At 34.9% G+C, this 27,527-nt stretch overlaps 1 protein-coding gene across 2 annotated transcripts in view; it reads right to left on the bottom strand.

Annotated features, from left to right (window-relative positions):
• PDE7B (phosphodiesterase 7B) overlaps positions 1-27,527 on the bottom strand; it is a 494,425-nt gene that overhangs the window by 97,865 nt on the left and 369,033 nt on the right. For both annotated transcript variants that reach the window (XM_074187651.1, XM_074187650.1), the window contains one exon: positions 23,083-23,166. In XM_074187651.1, the coding sequence (XP_074043752.1) occupies positions 23,083-23,166 (84 nt within the window). The remainder of the gene's footprint in view (positions 1-23,082; positions 23,167-27,527) is intronic.

The following is a 27,527-nucleotide window of genomic DNA, read 5'->3' as shown; positions in this document are numbered from 1 at the left end:
TTTCTTAGATTTATTGAATTTTGAGTCCTGTCTGCCTTCTCTGCTTCTGGTTTAAGGGAAAGACCTTAAAGATAGACCAAGTGAATTGGTTGAAAATATAATGAAACTTCATTTATCTAGACTGTTGGAGAAATGGAGATGGAGGGAAAGGGTTAAGAACCTGCAAGAATTTTGGAATTTATATATTCAGAGGAGGGAGTGTGTATTGGAAGAATGGAAAGGCAGGAAGAGATAAGGTTATGAAGTCTTAAATGACAGAGGCAGCTACAAGGTACCCATGAATAAAGATCCAGACTCAGGAAGAATTGAGTTCAAACATGGCCTCAGACACTCACTAGTTGTGTGATTCTAGATGAATTGCTTAAACAAATCTTTCTGTACCTCAGTTTCCTCATTTGTTAAATGAGGATAATCAAAGGTCCTACCTTACAGGATTGTTATGAGGATAAAAGCAGATCATGTTTATAAGTACTTAACACAGTGCCTTGCAAATATTGGTATTTAATAAAATGATGTCTAAAGAGTAGAATCTAAATTTGATCCTGATTCCTGGAGTTTTCTGAGCAGGGATTGAAATGTTCAGATCTATGCCTTAGGGAAAAACAGTTTTGCAAGTGGAGATGGATAGATTAGAGATGTGAGGCAGGAAGATCATTTAAAATAACCATTATAATCATCTAGGTAAGAGTTGATGAGGGTCTGAACTTGAATGGTGACTGTGAGTGGAGAGAAGAATCTATCATTTATCTATCTATCTATCTATCTATCTATCTATCTATCTATCTATCTATCTATCTGTATGCATGTATATATACCCAAAACATATATGTGTCAATGTCTCTCTTTTCTCATTCTCATTTTTAGCTCTCATTTTTCTTTTCTTCCCTTCCCTCTTTTCCTCCTTTTCCTCTCTAACTCTCTCTGCCTCTCCATTTCTCTCTCCCTCTCTGCTTTTTTCTTTCTATTTCTATCTCTTTTTCTGGGTTTGTTTATGTGGCAATAATCTGAAACAACCAGAAACATCAAATGACTAGCTTTTCTTTTACCTTACTTGTCAATGATAATCAGTGATTATCATGATGTGCTCCTTTGAAATCATCAAAGAAAGACTAAAAAGAGTGTTTTCAGTATAGCTCAAATGTTTTATATTTTTCTGTATGTTTAGTCTTTGAAAAATAATATAGGGTCTATATGCTTGTTTTAAATTAAAAGAATACTCAGGTAGGTAGAATATTCCTTTGACTAACTGTGGATAAATGAGATTTTACTACATTTCAACCAGGTCACTAGATGAGTATCTTTAAGGGCTTCCTGCCTCTCCCTCAAAACAAACAAATAAGCCTGTTTTTCTCATTTTTTTTCTGTGGAGAAGATTTTTTGTTTATATCTGGACACTGTGAGCATGTTAAAGTAGCTTCATGTGTGCCTTTCTATTACTTCTTAAGGATTAATGCTACAAGTGAGGGGGGATGTATGTTGTAAGGAAAACAATGAAAGGTTGTCACAGAAACCTCAACCTCCTGGGAAACTTGCTGATAAATCCGTACGTTGTGCATCATCTGAGTTATGGGAATTGTCATGAGGAATAATTGTATAATGAGCCTACACCTCAGAGGCACTTTATAAGAATATGAACTAAAGAAACTCAATTTAATAGAATGACCTGTACATGGACTGATATGATGTTATTAGTAGCATTTATTATGCACCTTGGGTCAGGCACTATGTTAAATGCTACTATTAATTGAAACCTAAAATTAAAAATCTAAATGGAGTACTGGGCATAGTCAGGTAAGCTCATTTTTGTGAGTTTAAATTTGTCCTCAGACACTAATTGTGCAACTCTGATCAAGTAACTTATTACAGTTGACCTCAGTTTCCCCATCTGTAAAATAAGTTGTGGATGGAAGCAAACCACTCCAGTATCTTTGCCAAGAAAATTTCAAATGGGATCAAGACGAGTTGGACATAACTGAAAAATGACCAAACAACAAAAAAATTCAGTCATAAACATGGCTGAGTTAGAGGGTCAAGTGGATAAATGTCATCGATTTAGTTGAACATTTTATTTTCAATGCTGAGAAATTTCATTTTTCTAACAAGGGTCAAATTATTGTCTATTAGGGGAATTTTGTTTAGAAGAAATGGTTTTCTCTGCTTTAGTTTTTTTAAAAATGGAAAATATTCCAATGATACATCCTTTGCCAAGCTTTTATCCCCAGAAGAGGAGAGAAATATTGGTAGAGATGAAAGAATGAAGAACTGTATCCTGCTCTAAGAGGAATTTGAAGGGAAGAGGGGGATAATTGCTGAGGTGAGTCATTTTCTTTCCTAATTTCTGAGACTTTCTAAAGAGGGAACAGCCTAGAAATCTCCATACTATAAAAAAGGATTCAGTAATTTCAAAACCTAGCAGAAGTAGTGGAACAGAAGACATGGAATCCCTCCTGAGGATGAACTGGGGGCTTCCATTGTTATCTTCCCTATCCTGGAGAGTATCAGGTAGTCAGATGGCCTTTCAATCTTGAAGATTCTTGGTCTTGTTCTTTTACTCATTTTTTTTTCTGTTCTTGGGAGCCCCTTGCTTGTGAGTCTTTTGTGAGCTATTGTTTCAACATTTTTTTCAATTCTACCCCCCTTTTGAAGATGTCAAACCATTATGATGGCAGCAGCACCTCATGTTTCTTGTAGAAACCTGTTTAGAAATTTTTTATCCTACACATCCTCTAGTACAAAGTAAAGTTTAGGAAATGGAAGAGAGGTTGGCAATTTTGATTTTGTAAATGGAACCATCACTCTCCATGTTTTGTAGCTTTGCATAAATATGAGGCTTTTGGAGTAGGGAAGAAATAGAGATTAATCAACTGGAATGAATTAATAATTTATTATGTTATTAATAGAGGCATCTAGGAAGAAGACAGAGCATTCACCCTGGAATCAGGAAGATCTGAATTCAAATGTAACCTCAGCCACTTATTAACTGCTTGACTCTGATTAAGTCACTTAACCTCCATTTGTCTCAATTTCCTCAACTATAAAAATGAGGATAATATTAGAAGCTTCCTTCCAGGATTATTGTGAGGTTCAAATGATGTATCTGTAATAAACGTTCCTCTTCCACTTCTTTACATCACATGTATTTGTGGACACATTATCTCCCTAGTAGACTGTAAATTCCAGGATGTTCCAAATTCCTAGCATAGACTCTTGTACATAATAAGTGCTTAATCAATATATCCAGATTTCCCAGATATTTGATATGTTCTTATATGCTTAGGAAGTCTTAAGTTCAGCTTTGACTTCAGATAGTTACTGAGTGACCCAAGGGCCAATCACCCAATCCTTCATTCTTCACTTTCTTCATCTGTAAACAGTGATAATAATAAACCTACATATGTAACTGCCAGTAATGGCTTCAGACTGTGAGCAGAACTGGAAAGCAGTGGCAACTTCTCGTAGAAGTTTGGTTACCCACTGAAATTTCCCACCAACTTCAGTACTATCACATCTTTGATATAGTCCATGGCTATCTTAGTAGCCAGAAATAGGGTGATTTGTCTTTTAAAATGCCACTTTGTGCCTCTCATGACATTTGGATGCATACTACTTTACATCAAAAATATTTATGGACACATCTCTTCAATAGACTTTAAACTCCATGAAGGCAGATAGTATGAGTATAAAATGAGGCTTTTCAAACTTGAAAGTGCTACAAGTAATTTAGAAATCTATTTGACACACAACTATGATGCTTTAAACTGAGGAAAATGAACCATTTTCCAAGAGTTATCTGTAATCATAGAATCTAGATGAGTAGGCTTTATTTACTCTTTGATTGTTTGAAATAATCTATACTTTAAAGCAAAATGGTATTCCAAAGGAGAGTTAAATATACAAAACCCAGAAAAGGATTAATGAAGCTATACTTATTCAGTCTATTTTACATTTGAATAGTCCTTCACACTTTTTCTAAGTACTTTCCCTTACTTCATCTTATTTGATGTTCATAATGACTCTTACAATCTTTGTGAAACTGAACAAGTTACTTAAACTAACCTGTCTCAGTCTCAATTTCTACATCTGTAAAGTGGGTATCATAAAAAAGCATCCTATTTCACAAAGTTTTTGTGAGGGTCAAAAAAAAAATAATATAGTTGACGTATTTAACAGATCTTAAAGCACTAAGTAAATGTTAACTATTTAACTTATGATCTATTTCATATTGAAAATTTTGTGTGTGTGTGTGTGTGTGTGTGTGTGTGTGTGTGTGTATTGCATCTCCCTCATAAACTGCTAGAAAGCAGGAACTATATCTATGTTTCTTCCTCAGCACCATGAACAGAGCTCTGTGCAAAAGAGTAGATTTAATGTTTGTTGAATGATTAAAGAATAATTAAATGAAAGTAAGTTCCAGGATATTCCAAATTCCTAGCATAGCCCCTTATACATAATAAATACATCCCCAATCTTGCCTTTGTTTCCTTCTTAATAATAATCAGTTGAAGGCAAAGGTGACTTGTTATTTCCTGTGTTTAAAGGTAAAGCAAGGAAGCATTAGATTTTAGTTTCCTAGCTCCGTTCTTGTCTTGTCTTTGGGATGTCTATTAACAAATCGGGATCCAGTTACCTCCTTTATAAAATGAGGATACTGAATAAGAAGAGTTTTAAGGTCCCTCACAGTGGTTCTCTGCTCTTCTGGAGATTGATAGTCAGTGTGAGACATAGCACATAGTCCTTGACAAACAAGCAACTTGAGAGTTTTCATTCTGGTTTTAATCCTACAAGGTAAACAACATTCTCTTTTCTATAACCAAAACTTCAATTTCATCACCTGTAGCTCATTTTATTCAGAGAAAGGTTCTACTGGTGAATACCCAATAGGTTGCTGCACATGAATATATACTGGTGGATGAAAACACTTGCATGATGGGAAATAATTACCTCCCGATTGAGGAAAATTTAAGTAACCTGAAACAAAAGCAAACCTGACTTCGTTTATCATGTTAGTGATTCCCTCTCACTATTCCGAAGCTGATAATTCTCCTCAGAGTTATCTGAGCACATACACTTTCCCATTTTTTTAAAATCAAAGAACAAAGTCAGGTGACAAAATGAGCAATTTGTCATTTGGCAACTTCTGCCCAAACAGTAATAATATTGCAAAAAAAAAAAGTAGCTGATATGTTGTAAAATTCAAAACCTCTTTAGATATTTCAGGAATTACTCATACATTTTGCTCATTAAATTATAGAAACATTTATGTGATAATATTGAATAGATTTCAAAAACATTAAGACTGTGCAATCTAAATATATTCCAAAATGAAAAATTGCAGTGTTACAGTATCTGAAAAATATTCAACATCATCTGTATAGGCATATATACATATGGGCAGCTAGAGGGCACAGTGGGTAGAAGACTGGCCCTGGGGTCAGGAGGACCTAAGTTTAATTATTCCATTCTCTGTCACTACCTGTGTGACCCTGGGCAAATCACTTAATCCTGATTGTCTCAATTTTCTTATCTGTAAAATGAGCTGGAAAAGGAAATAGCAAAAACCACTCTAGTATCTTTGTCAAGAAACCCCTAAAGGGATCGTGAAGAGTTGCACAAGACTGAAATGATACAACAAATGTATTTATATATATATATATATATACATATATATATAATATACACACATATAATTCACATGCACATACATACTACATTTATAATTGTCATCTGTGATTTAAAAAGTTATGTCAAAAAATTCCTTGCTTCAATACTCTATTTTCCTCATGACAAAATACCTGATTTTATATATTAATGTGATTGATTATATGTGTATGGATAGAATTAAAAAGTCTATTTGATGTCTCAATGGATATTTGGAAATGATCATTTTCAAAGATCATGACAGCAGAGAAAAACCCTAGTAGGTCCTAATAACATAGAAAGACTCTAGGTATAGCCTCAGATTCAGTCTTCAGGAAGCCTTTCCCAATTCCTTTTTTTTTAGGTTTTTTTGCAAGGCAAACGGGGTTAAGTGGCTTGCTCAAGGTCACACATTATTAAGTATCTGAGGCCGGGTTTGAATTCAGGTACTCCTGACTCCAGGGCTGGTGCTCTATCCACTGTGCCACCTAGCCACCCATCCCAATTCCTCTAAATTCTCATGCCTCTGTTGAGTAATTTCCTATTTATCCTGCCTATAGCTTGTTTTCTTGCATAGTTGCATGTGTGATGTCTTCCTCATTAGACTGTGAGATTCTCAAGGATAGGTACTATCTTTTGCTTTTCTTTGCATCCCTACTGCTTAAAACACAGTGATTGGCACTGTGTTTTAGTAGGCACTTAATAACTTCTTACTGACTATCTGCCTGAGTATGTAGTTACATACAGAGTGGAATTATCACCAGATTGAACAGTAAATGATAAAAGTCTTTGGCCTTGTTGACCAATGAAATAGTTAAAAATAGGCAAAATGACAAAAGATTCCATATGCGACCTCCTTTTGCTCCTACTGTGATGGTCAAGTAGTTGAAGAATAAAAGATGCTAAGAAAGATGTTGAGACTTTTTCCAAATACCACAATAATTATTTGTAATCTAGGTATAAAAATATAATAAAAATTTCTAGACTATACTCACAAAAAGATTAAAATTGAGTCAGTAAATAGTGATCCATATTCCTGCTTTTTCATCTGTAAAGTTTTAGTTTGAGAAAGGTTTATGCATATATCAGGTATGTTCTGGATAAAAAAAAGAAACATGATAAGGCAATTCTCTATTGTCTGCTGAGCAGGAAGTGGGTTAGATTCAATGGATCTTTAAAAAGGACTGATCCACTCTTAATCTCACTCTTCTCTACTTGCTTTATCATTCTGTTTAGTATTATTCTGTTTATCTTTTGAGGTGTGTGTGTGTGTGTGTGTGAAGGTGATTGTGGACTAATTGCCAACTACAAACACACGTTAGCTAAAGCACGTTTATGCTTAGGCAAGCCTAAAACTGGCTTTGTGATCCAGATTGTCTCTTCTGTTTTATTTCTTGAGAATAGATGACCCATGACTGGCCATGTCCCTTTTGGGATCATTATTGAGTCATATTGAGTCAGTGACAAATTGCAAGAGCAATTTCTGAACTAGAAAGAATGACCACCTAGTAGAATGAGGAGTCAACCCCATGGTCTTGATTTGTTAGAAGATACTTAAAAGAATGAAATGGAGCCTTAAAGACTCATCTCAAAAAAGTGTCCCTGACACTTGTTAAAATCATATAAAATTCCAGGACAGCTAGGTGATGTAATGGAGAGAGCACAAGCTCTGGAGTCATGAGGACCTGAGTTCAAATTCAGACTCAGACACAACAATTATCCAGCCGTGTGACCTTATGCAAGTCACTTAACCCCATTGCCTTGCAAAAATAAAAGTCATATAAAATTCCTTGATATTTCCACATAAATAATTTTGCTCAATGATTCATTATCAATTACGTATGGCATAAGCCAAAACAGGGACATATAGTTAAAGGCATTTTGCTACTTTCTAGGCAAAAGTCAAGTTAGCAAAGGAATCGCCTATAGATGATGAGGCTCTCCAAATGCTTCTTTTTTTGGTAGATTGCATAATATTGATCATATTGAACTCTTGGCATATTAAAAGTCATCTCTGTGAGATCCTTGACCAATCAAGTGGGTCAGCCTAATCAGCCATATAGGGAAAAAATTAACATGAAAGATCCATATATGTATAATATAATATGTATATATTACTTAGATTATGACAGATAGTTGTAGTTCATTTAGTTAGTCCACTAGGACATATTTGTTTTTAGGCTTTTGCAAGGCAATGGGGTCAACTGGCTTGCCCAAGGCCATACAGCTAGGTAACTGTTAAGTGTCTGAGGCCGGATTTGAACTCAGGTACTCCTGACTCCAGGGCCAATGTTCTATCCACTGCACCACCTAGCTGCCCCAGGACATATATTTTTGATGGCCATAGTAGACAATCACTTGAGTTCAGATTTGAATAGGAGGAGAGGAGCGAAGCTACATTGTTGTAAGGATTCCTGTGTGAGAGTAGGGTGGGTTGGGTAGCCTATAGGGTCCTTTCCCGTTCCAAGAGTCTGTGAATCCATGAGAATAAGGTTGTTGAAAGGCAAAAGTCTATAATGTAGAGGAAAGTTCCAAAAGAAGAATTAAGAGAGTACTGAAGATACAATTAATCTACACCCCACCATTTTGCCTAAGGAGCAATAATTAGGGGAAGGTCAATTTTTAGTGACTTTTTAATGGAATAGAATGGGAAAAATATTTATTCTATATTTACTAAGTGCAAATCATTGTGCCAAGTATTGTGGATACAAATAAAAAATCATGACAGTCCATGTTCTCAAAGATCTCATTCTGATAGGGGAGACAATACATTAAAAAAGATTCATGTTCATATTTATTGCATGGCAGGTGGAGAGACCATTGAAAGGAGCAGAGCAGGTGACAAGGATTAGACTCCTGGGAGACCTTGTGGAGCTTCTACCAAAGAGTAATGTATCCAAGGATTAGAATGAGAATCTGGGATACCTGTAGCAGAGGTAGAGTTATAGGAGTTAGCATCCAGCTGATAGTGGGTATCCATCCTTGTGCTTGTTGAGAATAGGTCACCATACAATGAGGACTAGGGAAGGGAAAGACATGTGGCTCTCCTCATTGGCAGCAGGTGATGCTAGTCTGTCTTCTTTCAGGAAGGTGGCTCTCCTTTTGTGGACTATATATATATATATATATATATATATATATATATATAATTACAGAGCTGTATGGCCTTGGGCAAGCCAGTTTTATATATATATATATATATATATATATATATATATATATATATACTTCAACATATATGTGGATGATCTGTTTTTTTTTTTATCATTTTGCCTCTATTGGCAAGACATACATAAACCATACATTAACTATTTGACCTTCAACAATCTCCAGGGAATGTCATTTCAGTTTCATTATTTGTTATATTCAGGAAGTTTTTCATCATTTGATCTAATCTCTTACTGAATTAGACTCTTTTACTTATGGGGTTTAATGACATTTTCTGGTTATTGCTGATGAATAATTGAGATGTCTGGATGAAGAGTTACCACTTCTACCTTGGATAAAACTTTATCATGAAAATCCAATTTTATTATCTACCTCAGGGCATGTAGGAAGATGCTCTAAAACTTGGAGAAGAGATGTTTTCTTTCCTATCACAAAGCATTGCACTGAGGCTATTGAAGCAATATAATAGGATAGTGGAAAAGTGAGGTATCACCTCAACTTGTAGTCAGAGGTGATGAGATGCTCTGTTATTATCTTCCTAAATATCTTGGGTAGGTAAATCTTTATAAGTCATTTCCTCCCATCTTTTCCAGTGCAAAAATCATTCTCTTTATAAATAATATAGAAGTGAAGTAAATGTTGAATGGTTCTACCTGCTCTTTACCATCCCTTAACCATAGTACTAGCCATCATGAATTGCCATCTCATCCCTACTTTTATGCTCTTTCCCCCAATATAGCTAACACTACTCTCTTAGTTGTCTTTAGCTTTCCCTTTCAGTCTTAGCTTGTTTTGAGTTTTAACCTTCTTGAACTATACTGGCAGAATTAGGTCATGGTTTTGTACTCATCTTCTATTACATGTTCTGCTTTCATTTTCTGTATATATCTTAAAAATCTCAGTTGGAGAGATGAGAAGTATCCCATATATTGTTTTCTTATCCATATTATTTAGGCAGCTCTCTCTTCCTGCTCAATGGAATTATTTCTCTGAGATTTCAAAATGTCATTCTTGAGAGTTTCCCATTCCTCCCGTGCTGATATTCGCTATAGATTTTTATTTCATTATTTTATGTATCTATCCTTTCTCTGAACCCTTTTAAAATCTGCTCTGTTGAAAAAATGGTGAATGTTAAACCCTAAAGCTGTCTTCTAAGCATACACCAAGATGTAATGTATACTTCTCAAGGTTCCCATTGTTCCTACCCTTAGCATCCAGATCTTTTGATTGAAAACTACTCGGTTTGTGGATGAGAAAAGTGAAGCTTAGAGAGCAGGGTGTGTGTGGGGATTTGTCCAAGATCAAAAGGGGTGGAACTCTAAGTTTTTTGAATTTTTCCACAGGTATCCAAGTCCTTAGAAACTTGAGTGAAAATCTTGATGCCTTAAAAATCAGAGGTTATAGCCTTCCCCTCTGCCCTCTCAAATTATGATCATATAGCCTTCAATTACACTCCAAACATACTGCTTGTAGGCCACCAGCAGGAATCTGATGTCCTAAAGTGGTCCTGATTTATGGGTGTCCATAACTGAAACTAGGCCGTTGGAAAGATTTTAAAAAGGCAGCTAGATGGTCCATTAGTTAAAGCTCTGGACTTGTAATTATGAAGACCTAAATTCAAATTGAGCTCTAGATACGTAGGAGTTGTGTAAGCTTGGACAAATCACTTAACTTCTCTGTGCCTCAGTTCCCTCCTCTATAAAATGAAGGTCATAATAGCAACTACCTCCGAGGATTATTGTGAGGAACAAATGAGATAATATTTATATGGTGTACTTAGTATAGGGTTTGGCACATAATGAGTGCTTAACAAATGCCTGTTAAAAAAGCCTAACACTTTGTCTTAGATCTTTTGTTGCCGTTAAATGTTTATGACATCAATCATTCCTCCTCTGGGGGTTTCCTCAGTCGTTGGTGCCACCTTATCCTGATGTCTCTCCACCCCTGCCAAGGTTATGCTTAAGTAATAAATTTCAGTGATGCCCCACAGTAATTTGCCTTGTTAGGATAATGTTACTTTCTTAAATTTGCTCTCAGATAACAATGTTTATAGAGATAAGAAAGGAAAGACTTGCTCTTTTAATTTATAACCTAGGTTGCTGAGCGTTATACATGCTTTTTACATTTTCTAGAGAATCTGAAAATAGGGTGACAAAAATCAGGAAATACCTTTTGCCTTAAAAACAAATAAAAAAGCAACAATGAATACAGTCAAGCCAATTACCATAATGCAGTTACTATAGGAGGATGAATTCTATTTTATTTCACAAGCTTAAGTTGTTCCAACTCAATGACTGCATGGTTTCAATCAAGAGAATGCTGCTTTCCAGTTTAGTTCTCCAACTCTTCCCAAAGCCCAAATGCTCCATTCCAGGACAGCTCTGCATCTCCTATCCCACATTGCTTCTCAGACTGAGGTTAAAGGGATCTATCTCCTAGCCCACATTGCTTCTCAGACTGAGGTTAAAGGCTGATCAGACCAATAAAAATTTAGAATGCTCTATGAAAAGTCAAATACAAATAGTCCACATGAACATTTGGGATGAATTCTCTAAATATGCACATCTTGCATTTCTTTTGAGCTACTTCAATTCTGCTTTGTTCATAGAGCACAGCAATTTCTTTAATGAGGGCACAACGTGCTGGGTAATTCTGTGCCAGGGTCTCTCATGTCATGCAATTAATTCCAAAGTTCTTAGGAGAGTCCTTGAGAGTGTCCTTATATCACTTTTTTTCTGATCACTATGTGAGCTCTTATTCTGTGAATTCTCCATAAAATAGTCTTTCAGGCAAGCATACATTTGGCATTCAACCAACGTGGTCAGACCATTGGAATTGCATTCTCTCTGGTAGACTCTGAATGACTGGCAATTTGATCTAAGAAAGGACTTCAGTGTCTGGTATCTATCTTACCTGCCAGATGATCTTCAGAATTTTCCTAAGAATTCAAAGTGAAACAGTTCAGTTTCCTGGCATGGCATTGGTACACTGTCCAGGTTTCACAGGCATACAACAGTGAAGTCAGCACAAGAGTACACTGCCAAGATAAGTGAACTCATTCAGAGTATTCAAAACTTCTCCATTTTCTATAACCAATGGTTCCACATATGAATAGTAGTGCTGGCTAATGGAACACCTGTGTTTTCTTGGTATTGTTAGGTCAAAACAAGCAGCAAAGGATGAATCCATACTTTGTTACATCTCAGTGTCAGAGGCTTCATTTGAGTGCACAATCATTTACAAACACACCAATACTCCCTTCACTTTGGTCTTGCAAGTAGACTTTTCAGGTTGAAGAATTTAACATCAATGCAATAGTTGAACTTGATACTATGTTCATCCTCATTGAAGGCATTTGATAACATGGCACATTCTCAAACTGAAGGGTGAATATGGGATGACTATAGAATTTTGTTTCTGATCTTAAGATGCTTGCATTTGTGTTTTAGATCTGTGTTCTTATTTGTTTGGTTGTTCCCTTTGATAATATAACTTGCTTCTAAGCTTACCAACGTGTGCAACTCTTGTCCATGTCTTCCATAAGTTTAAGGTAATTCACCAAGTGCTCAGGGGAGGAGGTATATCTTCCTTGATTAGTATAAAGGTTTGTCCATTGATTTTCCTTCATTTTTGCAATTTTTAACTGCACTAGTTTTTTTTCATTCCTATACTTCTCTTATGACAAGGGTCAGTAAACTATAGCCCAAGAGTCAAATCTGGACTACCACTTTTTTTCAAGAGTGGTTTTTATACTTTAAAATGCAATTGAAATATTAATATGAATTTGGCCTGTGGGTTATAGTTTTCCTGACCAGTTTTATGACATTCCTTACACTGTTTCCTCTGCATACTTCCATGTTTGTAATGTATTACAAGCAACTTGTTCACATCCAGTACTCCCTATTGTGTTGCATTATTTGCAGCAACATAATTATATTGGTATTAAAAAAGAGGGGCCTTTGTTTTAGAGGAAATCTTGGCATTATCATTAAAACTTTGCAGTTTCCCCAAGGCAATTCAAGCTATTCTCCTAGACCTATCCAATTCCATACCCAAACTTACTATCAAACAACTTGTCTCCCATACATATATCAAACCTAGTCAATGGCCAACAGTGAATTTTGGGGAGGTATTAGCCCATTTAGATTGTATTAAATACTGTCTTTTCCACAGTCACCAGCTGTGACTTTTCCTCATAGTCCTCAAGGAGGAGCTGATAATGAACATTTTCATTTGAACTGAAAAGGTGAGATAAAGCAATCTGATGAATCCCGTGGTTTTAAAAACTGAATATTAATGTTAAAATGGTTTATTAATATCAAAATAGTTAACATTTATTTGGTACTTACTGTGTACTAGACACTGTGTAAGCACTTTGCAATTGATACTGATACCCAAGTTATCTTTGTAATTTTTTTAATAACCATCTCTTAATCCCATATTTCCAATGATTTCTCAGGCAATTGTACTTGGATCTCCTTCGTAGCTCTATTTAGCTTATCTTTCGTCAGAGTACTCTTATTACGGATTTCCTTCCAGATCAATAACTGGTTTACCATTAATCTTCTTTCTGGTTATTCAGTAAGTTCTGGATTCATATAATTTTCATACTCTGCTTGAATACCTTCATCTTCATCTGGTTGTAAAACTCCACTTCTCAAGGACAGGACAGCTTCATTTTTTATGTTGGTATACCCACTAATGTAATGCTTTGTAGATAGTAGGTACAAATTTTTGTTGAATGGAATGGAATTATATTTAGGTGCATGCTTATTCCTTTAGTAGAATGTATGCTCCTTGAGTACAAGTTTTGGTTTTTTTCTTTTCCCATTGTCTTGCCTGGGGCCTCAGACATTTAATAAATGTCTGCTGGAATGAATTAAATTTAATTATACTTCTGAACTTGAATTTAAGAAAATTCAACCAAGAATTTGGAGGGCACTGTTGAAAGTAGCTTGCAGGGATTAAAGACAGTATTATTACATGTACTTTATGAGGAATATATCTTGGTACAAATTCTGTAATGTGATTTTATCATTACTTTGTAGTTAGATGACATCTTTTCCTCAGTGTCCTTCCCCCTTTGCTAAAGTCAGAATTTTTATCCCTATCACCTGATACTTAGTGATTTTTGGAGGATAGTTCTATTATGAATTTTATTTGAATTTCTAAAGAGTAGAAAGAAAACTAGAGTTCCCTGAAGTGTCTTGTAGAGATATTTCTTTAAAAGATGGTTTCCCAGTCTCTAGGTCATTTCTTCCTCAGAAAGTAAACAAAAAAATAACGTAATATCTTGATGAAGAGAAAAACAATAAGGGGGAAAAATGACTTTTGCAGTACCATTAAAATTGTCCTGATACTTACAGAACCAAATATACCCTTTGAAATTGAAGTCTTGAAGAATAGAATGCTGGAAATCAAGTTGAACAAATTGACAAGGAGGGGCAAATGGTCAACCTACTGACGCAAAGCCTTTCTCTGATCTGGAGTCTCTGGTTCTCAGTGGCTAATGACGTTTAGACCTTTAATGCCCTAAGCAGGGACTCTTTAATTCTCTCCAACCCTATGGTTCCTACCAGGAATATGTCCTTTGTATGTCACTTCCTTTTCTAGGTACGTAGAAATCTCTCTGACTTGCTCTCAAATTGTTGCCATGGGAACATCTCCAATGTAGTCATTGTTTGCTCACCGTTGCCAACTATATTAAGTCAGGAGACAGAGAATCAAAAATCAAGAAGAGTCTTCTCTAATTTCACTTGCTTTTCAATTATATTTACCCCTTGCAGTTTCCTCCATGAACTCCTTGCTTTGGCAATACTACAACAAAGTCTTTTTCCTGTTGTCCTTCCAACACTTTTTTTCTCCTTTAAAAATATTTTCTGTTTAGTACAAAAATTTACGATTCACTAGGTGTGAAGTCTGCCAGAGAATATCAAAACTCTTTAATACCTTAGTAGAAGGTTTAATTGATTTTCTATTACCAAAATGATTCATCATACTATGATTAAACTTTTGATGTTGTCTGTCCTTAGCAAGTTCTTGCCTTCAAGATGTTTACATTTTTTGGGAGAATCCTTTACAATCATACTAAGACATTTGACCTGGCAGAGTTCAATTAGATGAATCCAGGGCTGGTTGAATGAAAAATCCCAAAGATTTGTAGTAAATTGATTGTTATCAACCTGGAAGGAGATCTACTAAAGTAGAGCATCATGCATCATGGGATTATATCAGATAACTTGCCAACACATTTGTAGGGCCTTTACTCAAATATTTTGCTGCTTAATCTTTCTCTTTAATGTCAAAACCTTTGGAAACCCAAGAATATATCACTAACAGGATGAATCTCTGAAATGAGACTTAAGATACCCACAAATAAAAAAGAGTAACTACAGTAAATTCACCATAAACCATCAGTCTGATTATAATATATCACAATACAGCTTTGTAAAATGTCTCAGTACATTATATTAAAAATAATCCATTGTATTTTTGTCTTTACTCTTTAATATTCTTTACATCATGCTTACTTTGTTGCATCAAAGCTTTAATCAATTGACAATTTCCCTAATGAGGTTGTATAATGCTAAATTTAGAGTCAGAAAACCCAAGTTTCAATCCTGTCTGTTACTTATTGCTTATTATAACTTGGGGAAATTGCTTAACTTTTCTAGGCCTCAGTTTCCTCATTTGAAAATAAAGACATTGGATTAGATAGTTTTTCCTAGGTCTGAATCTAAGGTTCTCTGTGAATATTGCTTCTTGGGGTATATAATGCAACCCATCCACGCCGCCTTAACGTGTGCAATTCTTGTTCATAGTCAAGTACTCAATGCTCAAATGAATTTGCTATCTTACCAGTTCAAATGTTAGTTTTAATGATGCAGCTAGCAATCCATGCATGACTGCCTATCCTTTATAACTCTTGCTCAAATTCTTCTCATAAATTTGCTAGGGGGTCAACTCATTATGCTGGAGGCCTTCATTGCTTTCTTGACATCTTAAATATATTAGTGGAGCATTTGTACTGTCTATTTGATACACTTATCACATGAATCTCCTCTTTTTCTATTATACATTTTTTTCTGATGGCATCTTTTACTGCTTTTGTTTAGTTTAATTCTGGGCTCAACTCTATCTCTAGTTATATGTATTGATGGATAAACTCTATAGCTTGTCCATTCAACTGAAGGTTCTCCCCCTTCCCCCTTCCCCCATAATTCCTCCAAAGAAAGTTTTTATGTCTCCATCACTTACGTAGTTTGGTGTTAATGTTAGTTGACCAGCTAGCCTTATGTCTAATTTTACCATTTAAGCTCTTATAAACAATACTGCATCTATCCTATCCCCTTCTCTTTATTCACAGACACTTCTCTGGTTCAAGCCCTTGTCACTTTTCATTTGGATTATTGCAGCAACTCCTAATTGATCTCCCTGTCTCAGATCTCTTCCTTCTTCAATCCATTTTTCACATATCTATCAAATCTGTCAAAATGATATCCCTAAATAATAGATACTTTCTTGCTCACTATATTCCAATGGTTCTTTGTAATTTCTAGGATCAGAAAGACCTCTTTCTTTGGATCTTAGTCATTCACTAGTAGATCCAAACATAGTTTCCCAAATTTCTTATATATTACTTCCCTTAGTTCACTATAGAATCTGGTCAAACTGGTCTTTTTTTTGCTGTTCATAATTCATGACTTTGTGCAATCTGTCTCCCATGTCTAGAAAGCATCACCCCCGCCCCCAGCAACTGATTATAATCCCTTGTTTTCTTTAAAAAAATTCTGCTTAAGCACTACTTTTTGTGTGATGCTTTTCCTGCTCCAAGTGCTAGTGTCTCTCCGTCATGTATTTTTTTTTTTTTTTATCATTTTTATATCCTCAGTTCCCTGTACAATATCTGGCAAAAAGTTGATGCTTACTAAATACTTGATTAACTGACTTATTCCAAGATTACCAGTCATATAGCACCACTGAAAGAATGTTAGTTTTCAAACGATGGGTTTTTGTTGGAGAGAACATGCTGAATTCTTTAGAAATATTTTATGATTTCTCAAATGCTTACTTCTTTTCTCATTCAGTTTTGGACCCAGCTTGTTCATATGGAACTTCTGTTCATGAAGAAGGCCCAATGTTCGAACTATGCTGTGCAGCTGAAAGGGATTGTGTATTAGGTTTGTCCATCAGTACATATATCAAGAATTGATGTCATAAAATATAGCTAAAGTATAATTGTCTAGGCCTAGAAAAGATACTTTTAGTATCATGCACATCTGCATCATGCACACACACACACACACACACACACACACACACACACACACACATCAAAGGGTAAGTTGAAAGCCAAACTGATCCTTAAATGAATGAATAGCCTGGTGTCAGTTATCCCTGTAGAACATAATAGAACTCACGTTGTAAATACCTTATTGTTTTTCATTTAATGCTATCCTTCCAACTTGCCAGTAATCTAGAAGGTGCCATAAAGGTACTGGCTTTGCCACCTCTACTCCTCCAAAAAAAAAAATCTTGGGAAATTACTTTGGAATCATAGAACTGTAACATTTTAAGTCTGGAAAATCTTAGAGATAATCCCAACTAATCTCATTACTTAATAACTGAAGGTCTTTGAGTTCCATTTCATTTAAACCTTCTGGGTACATTAAGCATTAACAACTGTTAGTATGAAAAAAGCAGCTTTTTTTTTTTTTTTTAGGTTTTTGCACGGCAAATGGGGGTTAAGTAGCTTGCCCAAGGCCACACAGCTAGGTAATTATTAAGTATCTGAGGTCGGATTTGAACCCTGGTACTTCTGACTCCAGGACCAGTGCTCTCTCCACTGTGCCACCCAGTTGCCCCCAAGCTTTTTTTTTTAAAGTGAACTTCATATTTAAATTCAGTCAACACAATAAGCATGTCATTGTAGTACCAAAAGATTTAGAATGAATTAGTAAAATCTCAAGCGCTCAGAACAAGGGATGAGATAAGTCTTATCTACTTCATCAAAGTATATCTATATGATTTTGGTCAGTTTGAGATCTCACCTTTGGGAAAGATTTTTTTTAAAGAAATGGAGTATATTCATCAACCAACATTTGTTAAGCAACTACTGTGTACAAAACATTAAGCTGGGGCAGGGTGGAATATGAACAAACTCTCTAAACTTACAGTTTAAGTAGAAGGGAGAGAAACAGTTAAAAATAATATTACATGACAAATGCATTGGAAGATAATGAGACAAAGTGATATATGGGGGGTATATCATCTAACCAGGGAATAAAGGAAAGAAGTATGATTAGATTGGCAAAAGGATCAGAACACATGTCCTGCAAGAGAACTAGTGGTGGATAGATAGATTTCAGAAGAATAATTACAATTATTTTGCTTGGGGAAATATTTACTAAGGTCAGCAGAAAGGAGCAATAAGTGGAAATTGTGAAGATGGAGATTATGATTAGATATTTTAGATAGTAATTTAGATAGATTAGATAGTAATTTTTTTAACTGGAATGGGCTGTCTCAAAAGTTATTGAGTTCCACATCACTGGAAGTCTTGAAAGTAGAGGCTGGGTGACCACTTGTCAGAGATGTTGTAGAGTAGATTTTCATTCATATTTGATGTCTTCTGGATGACCTTTGAAGTCTTTTCATCTCTTGAGATTCTACAACTCTAAACAGTACAGACTGGGTGCCATCTTAGGTGCTGTGAAAGTGTTTAGTTAATTATAGAAATGAAAAAATGGGATTCTTTCCTTTCTCGAACCTGACAATCCAGTTGAAATTGCACAGAAAACACTCCTTAGTGAAGATGTATTGGATATATCCTTAAAAGACTTAAGACCTTTCTACCTCCTTGAGTTAAAATAATACAAATCAACATGCAACTACAGTGAAAGGGTGACGAGAATGTAGTGAGGTGAATCAGGGATGAATCCCTGGAAAAATTTAGTTTTGATATTTGGATGAGGTAGGGTCATAAGTTGTTGAAGAGGAGAGGGAAGGGCAACTTAAATGGAGGAAATGACATATAAAAAGAACCAAAGGTGGATCATGTATTAGAAAGGAAATAAGCAATTAAGCACATTCAGTGTATGTGAAGCATTGTGCTAAGCCAACAAATTTCCTATTTAATCCTCAAAACAACCCTGAGAGTTAGGTGATATTAATATTTCTATTTTATTGAACAGGAGACTGAGGCAGACAGAGGGTAAATTATTTGCTCAAGGTCACAAGGAAGTAAATTTTTGAGTCTGGATTTGAATTCAGGTCTTCTTGACTCAAAGACCAGTGTTCTATCTATTGTTGCCACCTACTTATCTACTAGGTCCTTGGGGATTATATAGCCTGGTCTAGGTCTCATGGAGTTTATAATCTCATAGAGAAAAAAGATCTAACTGTACCCTCACATATATGTTGCCCTTAAACAACACGGAAGAACACATCTTCCACATAGAGACAATTATTTGTACTGGGTTCCATAGTGAACTGGATCATTAGGATTTGGATCCTATGGGGCAAGTGAAAGAATAAAGTAAATGGTCTAACAAATAGTTTTCATTACTTGTGGCACACTCAACACTTAAATTTAGCATGAAGAGAAGAACTGGAGAATCTGAAAATAGGTTTTAAGTATGCCCACTGATTATTTATGGTGGAGCTAACCTGTGTTTTTGCTCCTTTATCTGGATTGCTATCATTATATACATTGCCAAAAACCTGCCTTCTAAAAGCTTAAAATACATATATATATATATATTTAAATTACATATTTAAATTTAAATATATAACTGTATATATATTTATAAATGTAATAAATATACATTATTATATAAATGTATTTATACAAGATTATCCATAATCTTTTATTTATCACCATATTTCTTTAAACAAAAACTTATATATCAGTGATTTTTCAGAGAATTTTGCAACTGACAGTGTACATATAGGAACTGATTTTTTTATTTATTGTATGCCATATATTCTGCTACATATGTTACCAGGCTAATTTTGAAAAGTAGGAAGAGAACTGCTTGGCTTTATATCTAATGGTTTGTGAAGTGCTTGTTACCTTATTTTCACTCTCCTCTTTTATTCCTTAAAATGGCTTTGGAATGAACTAATTCTCTAGATCAGGGAGACTTAACCTTTTCTGTGTCATTAATCCTTTGACAATCTGGGGAAACCTACTAACCCCTTCCTAATCAGTCACATGTTTATGTATGTATGTATATATATGTATATGCACATATGATGCACACAATACAGTTAAAATTCATAATTGAAAGAAATGCTAAATTTTAATCAGAAGTTAGCGAACATAAAAATGTAATTTCTTTCTCCTATCCAAGTTCATGAACCCTTTGAAGTCTATTTGTGGATTCCAGGTCCCTTAGACTGTTCTAGTGATAGAAGGCTCCTGAGTTTTTTCCACTTGAAGATGAATATGGACCTGTAACTTGACTTATGTTCCAAAAACATATTTTCTGTCATTGTATATTACAGTCCACATTATTCTCCTCCTCTCCATCTCATATTCCTCTGATTATCTTTTCATCACTTTCTTTTCCTTCATTTCAGTCTCTGATTGTGAGGAGGCCCTTCTTCTTGACTAGGTCAACTCTATACATATCCTTGATCCCATCCCCACCTGTCTTTTCCAGTAATCAACTTCCCACCATCCTTTCCACTTTCTTAATTTCCATTCTGTCTCTGTAAGTTCCTTCTTTGCTGTCTGGAAATATACTTAATTTCGTTTATACTTTAACAAAAATCCTTCACTTGATACTAACATACTTTTTGGTTATCACTCTATATCTTCCCCTTCTTGAAAAAAAAACCCAACCTTATCAATATTAGTTCTTTACATTTTCCTTCTTCTCACTTTTAAATTTCTATAATCTGGTCTCCAACCACATTATTTACCTGAAGCTCCCTTCTTCAAAATTAACAGTGGTCTGTTAACTTTCAGATCCTTCTTGGTCTTTATTTAGCATTTGACACTATCAACGACCATATCCTCTTGGACGTTCTCTTTTTTCTGACTTTTTCATGATTCTTCTCCCTATTGGTTCTTCTACCAATTTGAGTAACTCCTCAGTAGCTTTTTTTGGAGTTTCATCTATATTGCACCTGCTAATTGTGGATCTTCCCCAAGGCTTTCTCTTGTGTTTTCTCTTTTCTTTCTATGCTCTCTTCCTTGGTTCTGTCCTTAGCTCTTGTGGGTTCTTTGAGCATATCAGTGCAAATGATTCTGAGATTTATATATACAGCTTCAATTTCTCTACTAAGTTTTCATCCTGTGAAAACTGATGGTTAAACATTTAGACACAAACTGATGGTTAAACATTTAGAATTGGGTGTCCCATAGGCATCTCAAATTCAATAAGTCCAAAACAGAATTAATCATATTCCTGTTAATCTTGTCACCAACTTCCCTGTTATGTGCCATTTTGGACTCTGCTTCATTCACTCTCTCTATTTGATCAGTTGCCAAATCTTGTAATTTTTTTTTCTCTCTATAGAATTTCTCACATATATTCTCACTACAAAGACCTTTGGCATCTCTGTCCTAGACAACCACAACTGTCTTCTTTGGTTTCACTGCCTCAGATGTCTTCTTTTTTTTTTCAAGGTTTTGCAAGGCATATGGGGTTAAGTGGCTTGCCCAAGGCCACACAGTTAGGTAATTATTAAGTGTCTGAGACCAGATTTGAACCCAGGTACTCCTGACTCCAAGGCCGGTGCTTTATCCACTATGCCACCTAGCCGCCCCCAGATGTCTTCTTACTCTGATCCATTCTCCAATTTGGCCACCTAAAACATAGGTCTGACTGTGTCATTCCCCTTTGTGATAATTCCAGTGACATCCCACACAAAGAAATACAAAATCCTCTGATACTTTAAAAAAATCTTTATAACCCAGCCCAGCTCATTCCTACCTTTACAGTCTTCTTGAATTATTCTCCCTTCCACAAACAGGAGGCAGCTAGGTAGTACAGTGCATACATAGAATGCTTGGTGGCAGTCAAGAAGACACAAGTTCTAATCCAATCTGACACTTTAATAATCCTATGACCCTGGGTAAATCACAATCTCAGTATTCTCAGCTGTAAAATAGCATCATACAAACACCTACCTCATAAGGTTATTGTATCAAATGAAATAATATTTGCAAAATGTATAGCACAGAATCTGGGTGCTTAATACATACTTGTCTCATTCTCCATTCCCTATGGTCTATAATCTAGTCATACTATTCTAACTGCTGTTCTCACACATAAACTGTGTCTCCCATTGACATACATTTGGAATGTCATTCTTGGAATGCTCCTAGATTCCTTTAAGACTCAGCTTGAGGGTTAATTCATGAAGACTTTCCAGTTTCTATCAGTTGCTAGTGCTAGTCCCTCAAAGATTACTTTCCATTCACTTTGATTTGTCTTGTATGTTTTGCTTTTCATTTGTCATTTCTCCCAACAGAATGTAAACTACTTGAGGAGGGAGGACATCGTTTCTGCTTTTTCTTTGCATCAGTCAAAGCAAAACTTGAAACGTAGTTTTTTTTTCCCTTCAAACTCAAAATTAAGGTTAGTTGTTTGAGGAATGTAGAATTAAGATTAGTAACCAGTTCGTAATGGTTCTAAATGATGGAATTATGAAGTAAAAACAGAAAACCAAATTATTTAATCAAAAGCTAAGGAGAGAGGGAGGATTTTAAAATTCGAAAGGAAGAGGAAGGATGGAGAGTATGTTCTTCTGAAAGTTGAACTTTTGAAGTCTCCTGAGTAGAAGAAGTAAGTGGATATGGAGTTATATAAATCAACTATGGTAGTGAGACTTTTCTATGGAAAGTTACTATGGGTTTTATATCAGAATTTAGTTCAGACAGAGATGTCATATTAGTGAAATGTTTACTGGGTTACCAAAAAAAATTTGGAATATCTTCACTTTAGGATTTTTAAAAGTAAGAATAGCCTTAAATCTTTTTTAGGAGTTCAAGGAGATAGAAGTAAAATCTCAACCTCATATTTTTATAGTTTTCATATATCTTTCCAAATAATTTGACATTTAATATCTTATTTAATCCACAAAACAATCTTAAGAATTAGGGTAGGGTAATATTGTCAGAGTAGGAAGCAGACAATAAAATTAAAGTCTGGGTTGGGAGGAGATATATGGAGAAGGAAGAAGAGTTTTGAAGTTCATAGGGAAATTATGATTTTTTTTAAAAACAGAAAGCATCTTTCTTTCCAGGTATGTTTAATTACTCACTGTTAAGAAGGCGGAAGTCAATGAATGGGTAGGAGCCACGGCGTTCCGCAGGGACCCCTGTATGTCCTCTTACTCGTACATCTCCTAGAAAACAGAAGATAAATGTTTAAAAATGCTAACTGTAGGCACTCTCATCACAAAAGATCCAACTTGTCAGGTGAATGGCATCAACACCAGAGATCAAAGAAGTCAAATTCTAAACAATGGAATCTGGATAGTACTGTGTACAAAGAGACATTTATGAAATACTTTTGATGATGATGATGGTCCCCAATAATGATGTTAGTCCACATAATCCTTAAGCTAAATAAAACAAATACTATCCCCCTTTTTATAGATGAGGAAATGGAAAAGTAGAGAGGTGGAAGTAGAATTTGTTGCCAGGGCTTTTAACTCAAAATCCAGGGATCTTTTTTACTCAACCAGGTGTTCTCTTAGACTGGAGTATTCCCCACCTTAGAAAGTGTGCCCTGAACATTTCAGCTGGACAATGCCTCCATAAGCCTTTCTCCTTTGTAGTATCATAATAGCAATGCATCTGAAGTGTTCTGAAAGATGTACTTTTCACTTTTTATTAAAATTCAAATTGATTAAATTTGCATACAATATTATTTCTACTAGGTCCAGCACAATTGATTTTTAGCTAGAGATCTTGTATTCACTAAGGGACATCCTTCCCCCTCTCCAGATGGCTCTTACTTAACCAAGTAGGTAGGAATAACAACAGAGGATTCAAGAACAAAAAAAAGATTAGGGTTGCCACTGTTCTTTGTTAAAATATCTTATACAAATGGTTGTTTTCATGGAGCTAAATAGTATGAAGCAGAGAGCCAGATTTTTCTCTATTGTAAATTTACTATTTGTTTTAAATTTGTATTGTGTTTACATTTATCATTTGGATAGGGAATTCTTGGGTAAGGTATCTCCTGCCAATGTAGATGGATGATGATGTTTGTCCTTCATTCAGGAAGACTATGACATCAGGGAATTGCTTTCATGACAAGCATATGAATTGGATTTGAGTAAGGGGGTGCTATACTAAGTCACCAACTTCACGTTCTTCTCCACTGGATAGAGCTCTGGACCTGGAGTCAGGAAGACCTGAGTTCAAATGTGACTTTGGGCACTTACCAACTGTATGACCCAGGACAATTCACTTAACCCTGTTTGTCTCAGTTTCCTCATCTGTGAAATGAGCTGAAGAACTGGCAAGCCATTCTACTATCTTTGCCAAGAAAATTCCATGGACATTGATGTGATATGGTCCGTGGGATTACAAAGAATTAAACCTGACTGAACAACAATAAAGCATGATGAAAGAATACTGAACAACAAATCAGGAGATCTGAGTTTTACTTTTGGATTTGCTATAACTTGATATCCAGCCTTGAATACAGCAGGCCAAGAGAATTCAGGGCCTCAATTCCTGCATCCATAAAGTGAAGGGGTTGAAAAAGTTTATGTCTAAAATGGACAAATTGGTTTTCTAACATTCTATGACTCTGTTACTAAAATTTAAACGAAAAATGCCATTCACTGGTAATTTGTATCACTTCACAGTTCAGAATTATTCATAATCTCATTATTTTATGACTAAATAATTAAATTTGACTTTAAACATAAGAATTTGACCCTTCCTTTGTGTGCTAAATACATATATTAATATAAATCTAGATAATTATATACACAGCAAGAAAATGACACATGCATGCTAACATAAACTATACATACAGAGAAAGAAATTGGGTTGTTATTGACTCCATCCTTCCTGTTGAGTGTAAATTTTGCTTGCTTTTGATCAACAAACCATCAATTTGGCAGCACTTCTGGAATTCCATTACTATCTACATCCTAGATGATGCTGGATTCAAGAATGCAATTGTCACTTATACACGTTTCATTAATTAATCAACCAATAAATTCCTGTACTAATAATTATCAAGAAAGATGATTTTTACTTTTAAATAAACAATAGAAAGCAATTATAAAAATTTACATTGAATCTTCTATTATGGGATTACATATAACAGAAACCTAAAAATTAAGCTGAACTTCCTTTTGAGATCCTTGTTTAGGATAATTAGACAAATAAAAAATAGAAAACATGATATTTCATTGATTCCATGACTTCATCTTTTTCATATAAATTTTATATGAAAATATATATTTGTGCACAGTACTATCTAGATTTCATAGAAAATTTTATTTTAAATTTCATATAAATTTATAAATTTTGCAGAGATAATTCACTCAGTGTTAGAAGCCTAACTCTGATGTTTTTAGTATCTTTGAGCTACCAAATGTTGCATTCTACAATCAAAGATTGTAGATTAATCAAGAGAAAAAAGTAACTCAAGAAACCCAAAAGGTAGGAGGAAAAGCAGGAGAGAGTAATGTCACTAAAATCCAGAAAGAAGAGAGAATTAAGGAGGAGAGTGTGATGGACAGTGTCAAAGACTATAGTGAGGTCAAGAAGGATGAGAACTGAGAAAAGACCATTAGATTTGGTACTTGAGAAACTATTGGGTTTTTTGAAGAGAGTAATTTCAGCTAAGTGATGAAATTGAAAGTCAGCAGAAAGTCTAGCAAGGAGAAAGGAAGTAGAGACAGTGATTCCAAGATGGTCTGTTCAATAAGTTTAACCAAAAAAGGGGGGATGGAGAAGATATATATATATATATATATATATATATATATATATATACATATATATATATATATATATATATATGAGAGACAGAGACAGAGACAGAGAAAGAGAGAGAGAGACAGAGACAGAGAAAGAGACAGAGAGGGGGGAGAGAGAGAACAGATGCTAGCAGGATTGGATAAATCAAATGAGAATTTTCTGAGAAAAGGAGACTTGCACATATTAGTTAAGTAGAAGGGAAACAGCCAGTAGAGTGGAAGAAATTAAGTGAGAGGGTGGCTATGTCTATGTCTAGCATATATATATATATATATATATATATACATATATATATATATATAAGCATATATATGTCTAGCATATATATATATTGAAATAATTTGGTCTGGTGCTACCAAGTCAACCACAAGTGGGAATCAAAATTCAATAAATCTAAGAACCTTTTGAGGTTAATCAAATGTTTGACCAAATATAACAGGCTAATTTTTAAAGTTTTGACTCTTGGCAGAAAGTTTCCCACATCTATGGTAAGAAAAATCAATTTGTTGTAGAAGTTGGGATGGTTTAGCGGAAGGATGAAATATTTGAATTATATGAGATGAGGAAGAGGAAAGCTCTGGCAAGTGGCCTCAATTTTTTTCCAGTAAAATTAAAGGCAATGTTCTCAGATGTTCTCATACCTTTCTGAGAGGGTATGAGGAGGAAGATCATGGAGATTTTGAGGAGAGATGAAAAGGTTTAGAAAAGCTGATGTAGTGAGTGTTATAATCAATTAGGGAAGCATAAAAGTTTTGCCTTGCCATGGTGAGAGCCCAGTTAAGATTAAGTAACATGACTTTGTAGTGAGGCTAGCCAATCAGTAAGTCTTCCAAGGTATTATGGCCACAGAATAAAGGGCAAGGGACTCAAAAGATAAGAAAATGACTTGTAAAATACTTCTGTAAAGCTTTACAAGTATATTTGTATTTTAAAGCAACACTGCTTTTGTCTGCACTGTGTTTACTGGATTTTAGGGGAATTTTCTGGATTTTAGGGGTCTTTCAACATCCCTAATTAGAGCTTTGTTTTTATTAGTTAAATTTTCTGAAGAATGATAGTGATAATCATTATTTTTACTTTTGCTCATTTTGTATTTCTAGTAGTCCCTTTTATTTCTTTTTTTTCAAGTTACATTTTTCCAAAATGACTTTTACTATTCCCTCCTGTACCTTAGGCATTCAAGCCATCAAGTATCAAAGTATATGTTGCTTGCATCTGGAAAATCTTAAGTACTTCAAAGAATTTCTCTACTTCATGTTTTGCTTTGGATGTTGGCACATTATTTTCATGATGGTCTGTTACATTCATTCTGGGTCAAGAGGGCAAATTATTCTACAAAATGGTGCTTTTTATTTCTTGAGAGCCCACAATACAGTCAACTTCAACACCTTTGTAACTCTCTTTAAGGCAAAATTGTGAGGATTTAAATTTAATTTTAAATGTCTGTTTAGCAGTACTTTTCTATGTGTTCTACTTTTATTTATAACAAGAATGTCAATGTGGATGCTGTTTTGTTCTTTTAGAACTGTTAATTTGTGGATAACTGAACAAAAATGTATGTTAAGAGGACTCTTATACCCTGAAGTATGAATATTTTCAGACCCCATTAAGAGTTTATAGTCTAAAAACCATGTGATTATTGGCACATTTTATTCCTTTATATGATACCTTCATTTTATTCAAGCATAGGTCTGATCATTAAAGCCCTCCCTAACCTTTTCCCCTACTCAATAAACTACACTGGCTGTCTATTGAC

Source organism: Macrotis lagotis, chromosome 5 (genome assembly GCF_037893015.1).
Source record: "Macrotis lagotis isolate mMagLag1 chromosome 5, bilby.v1.9.chrom.fasta, whole genome shotgun sequence".
In the NCBI taxonomy this organism is placed as follows: domain Eukaryota; kingdom Metazoa; phylum Chordata; class Mammalia; order Peramelemorphia; family Peramelidae; genus Macrotis; species Macrotis lagotis.
The sequence above is the reverse complement of the archived record's forward strand: the minus strand, read 5'-3'. Positions and strand labels throughout refer to the sequence as shown.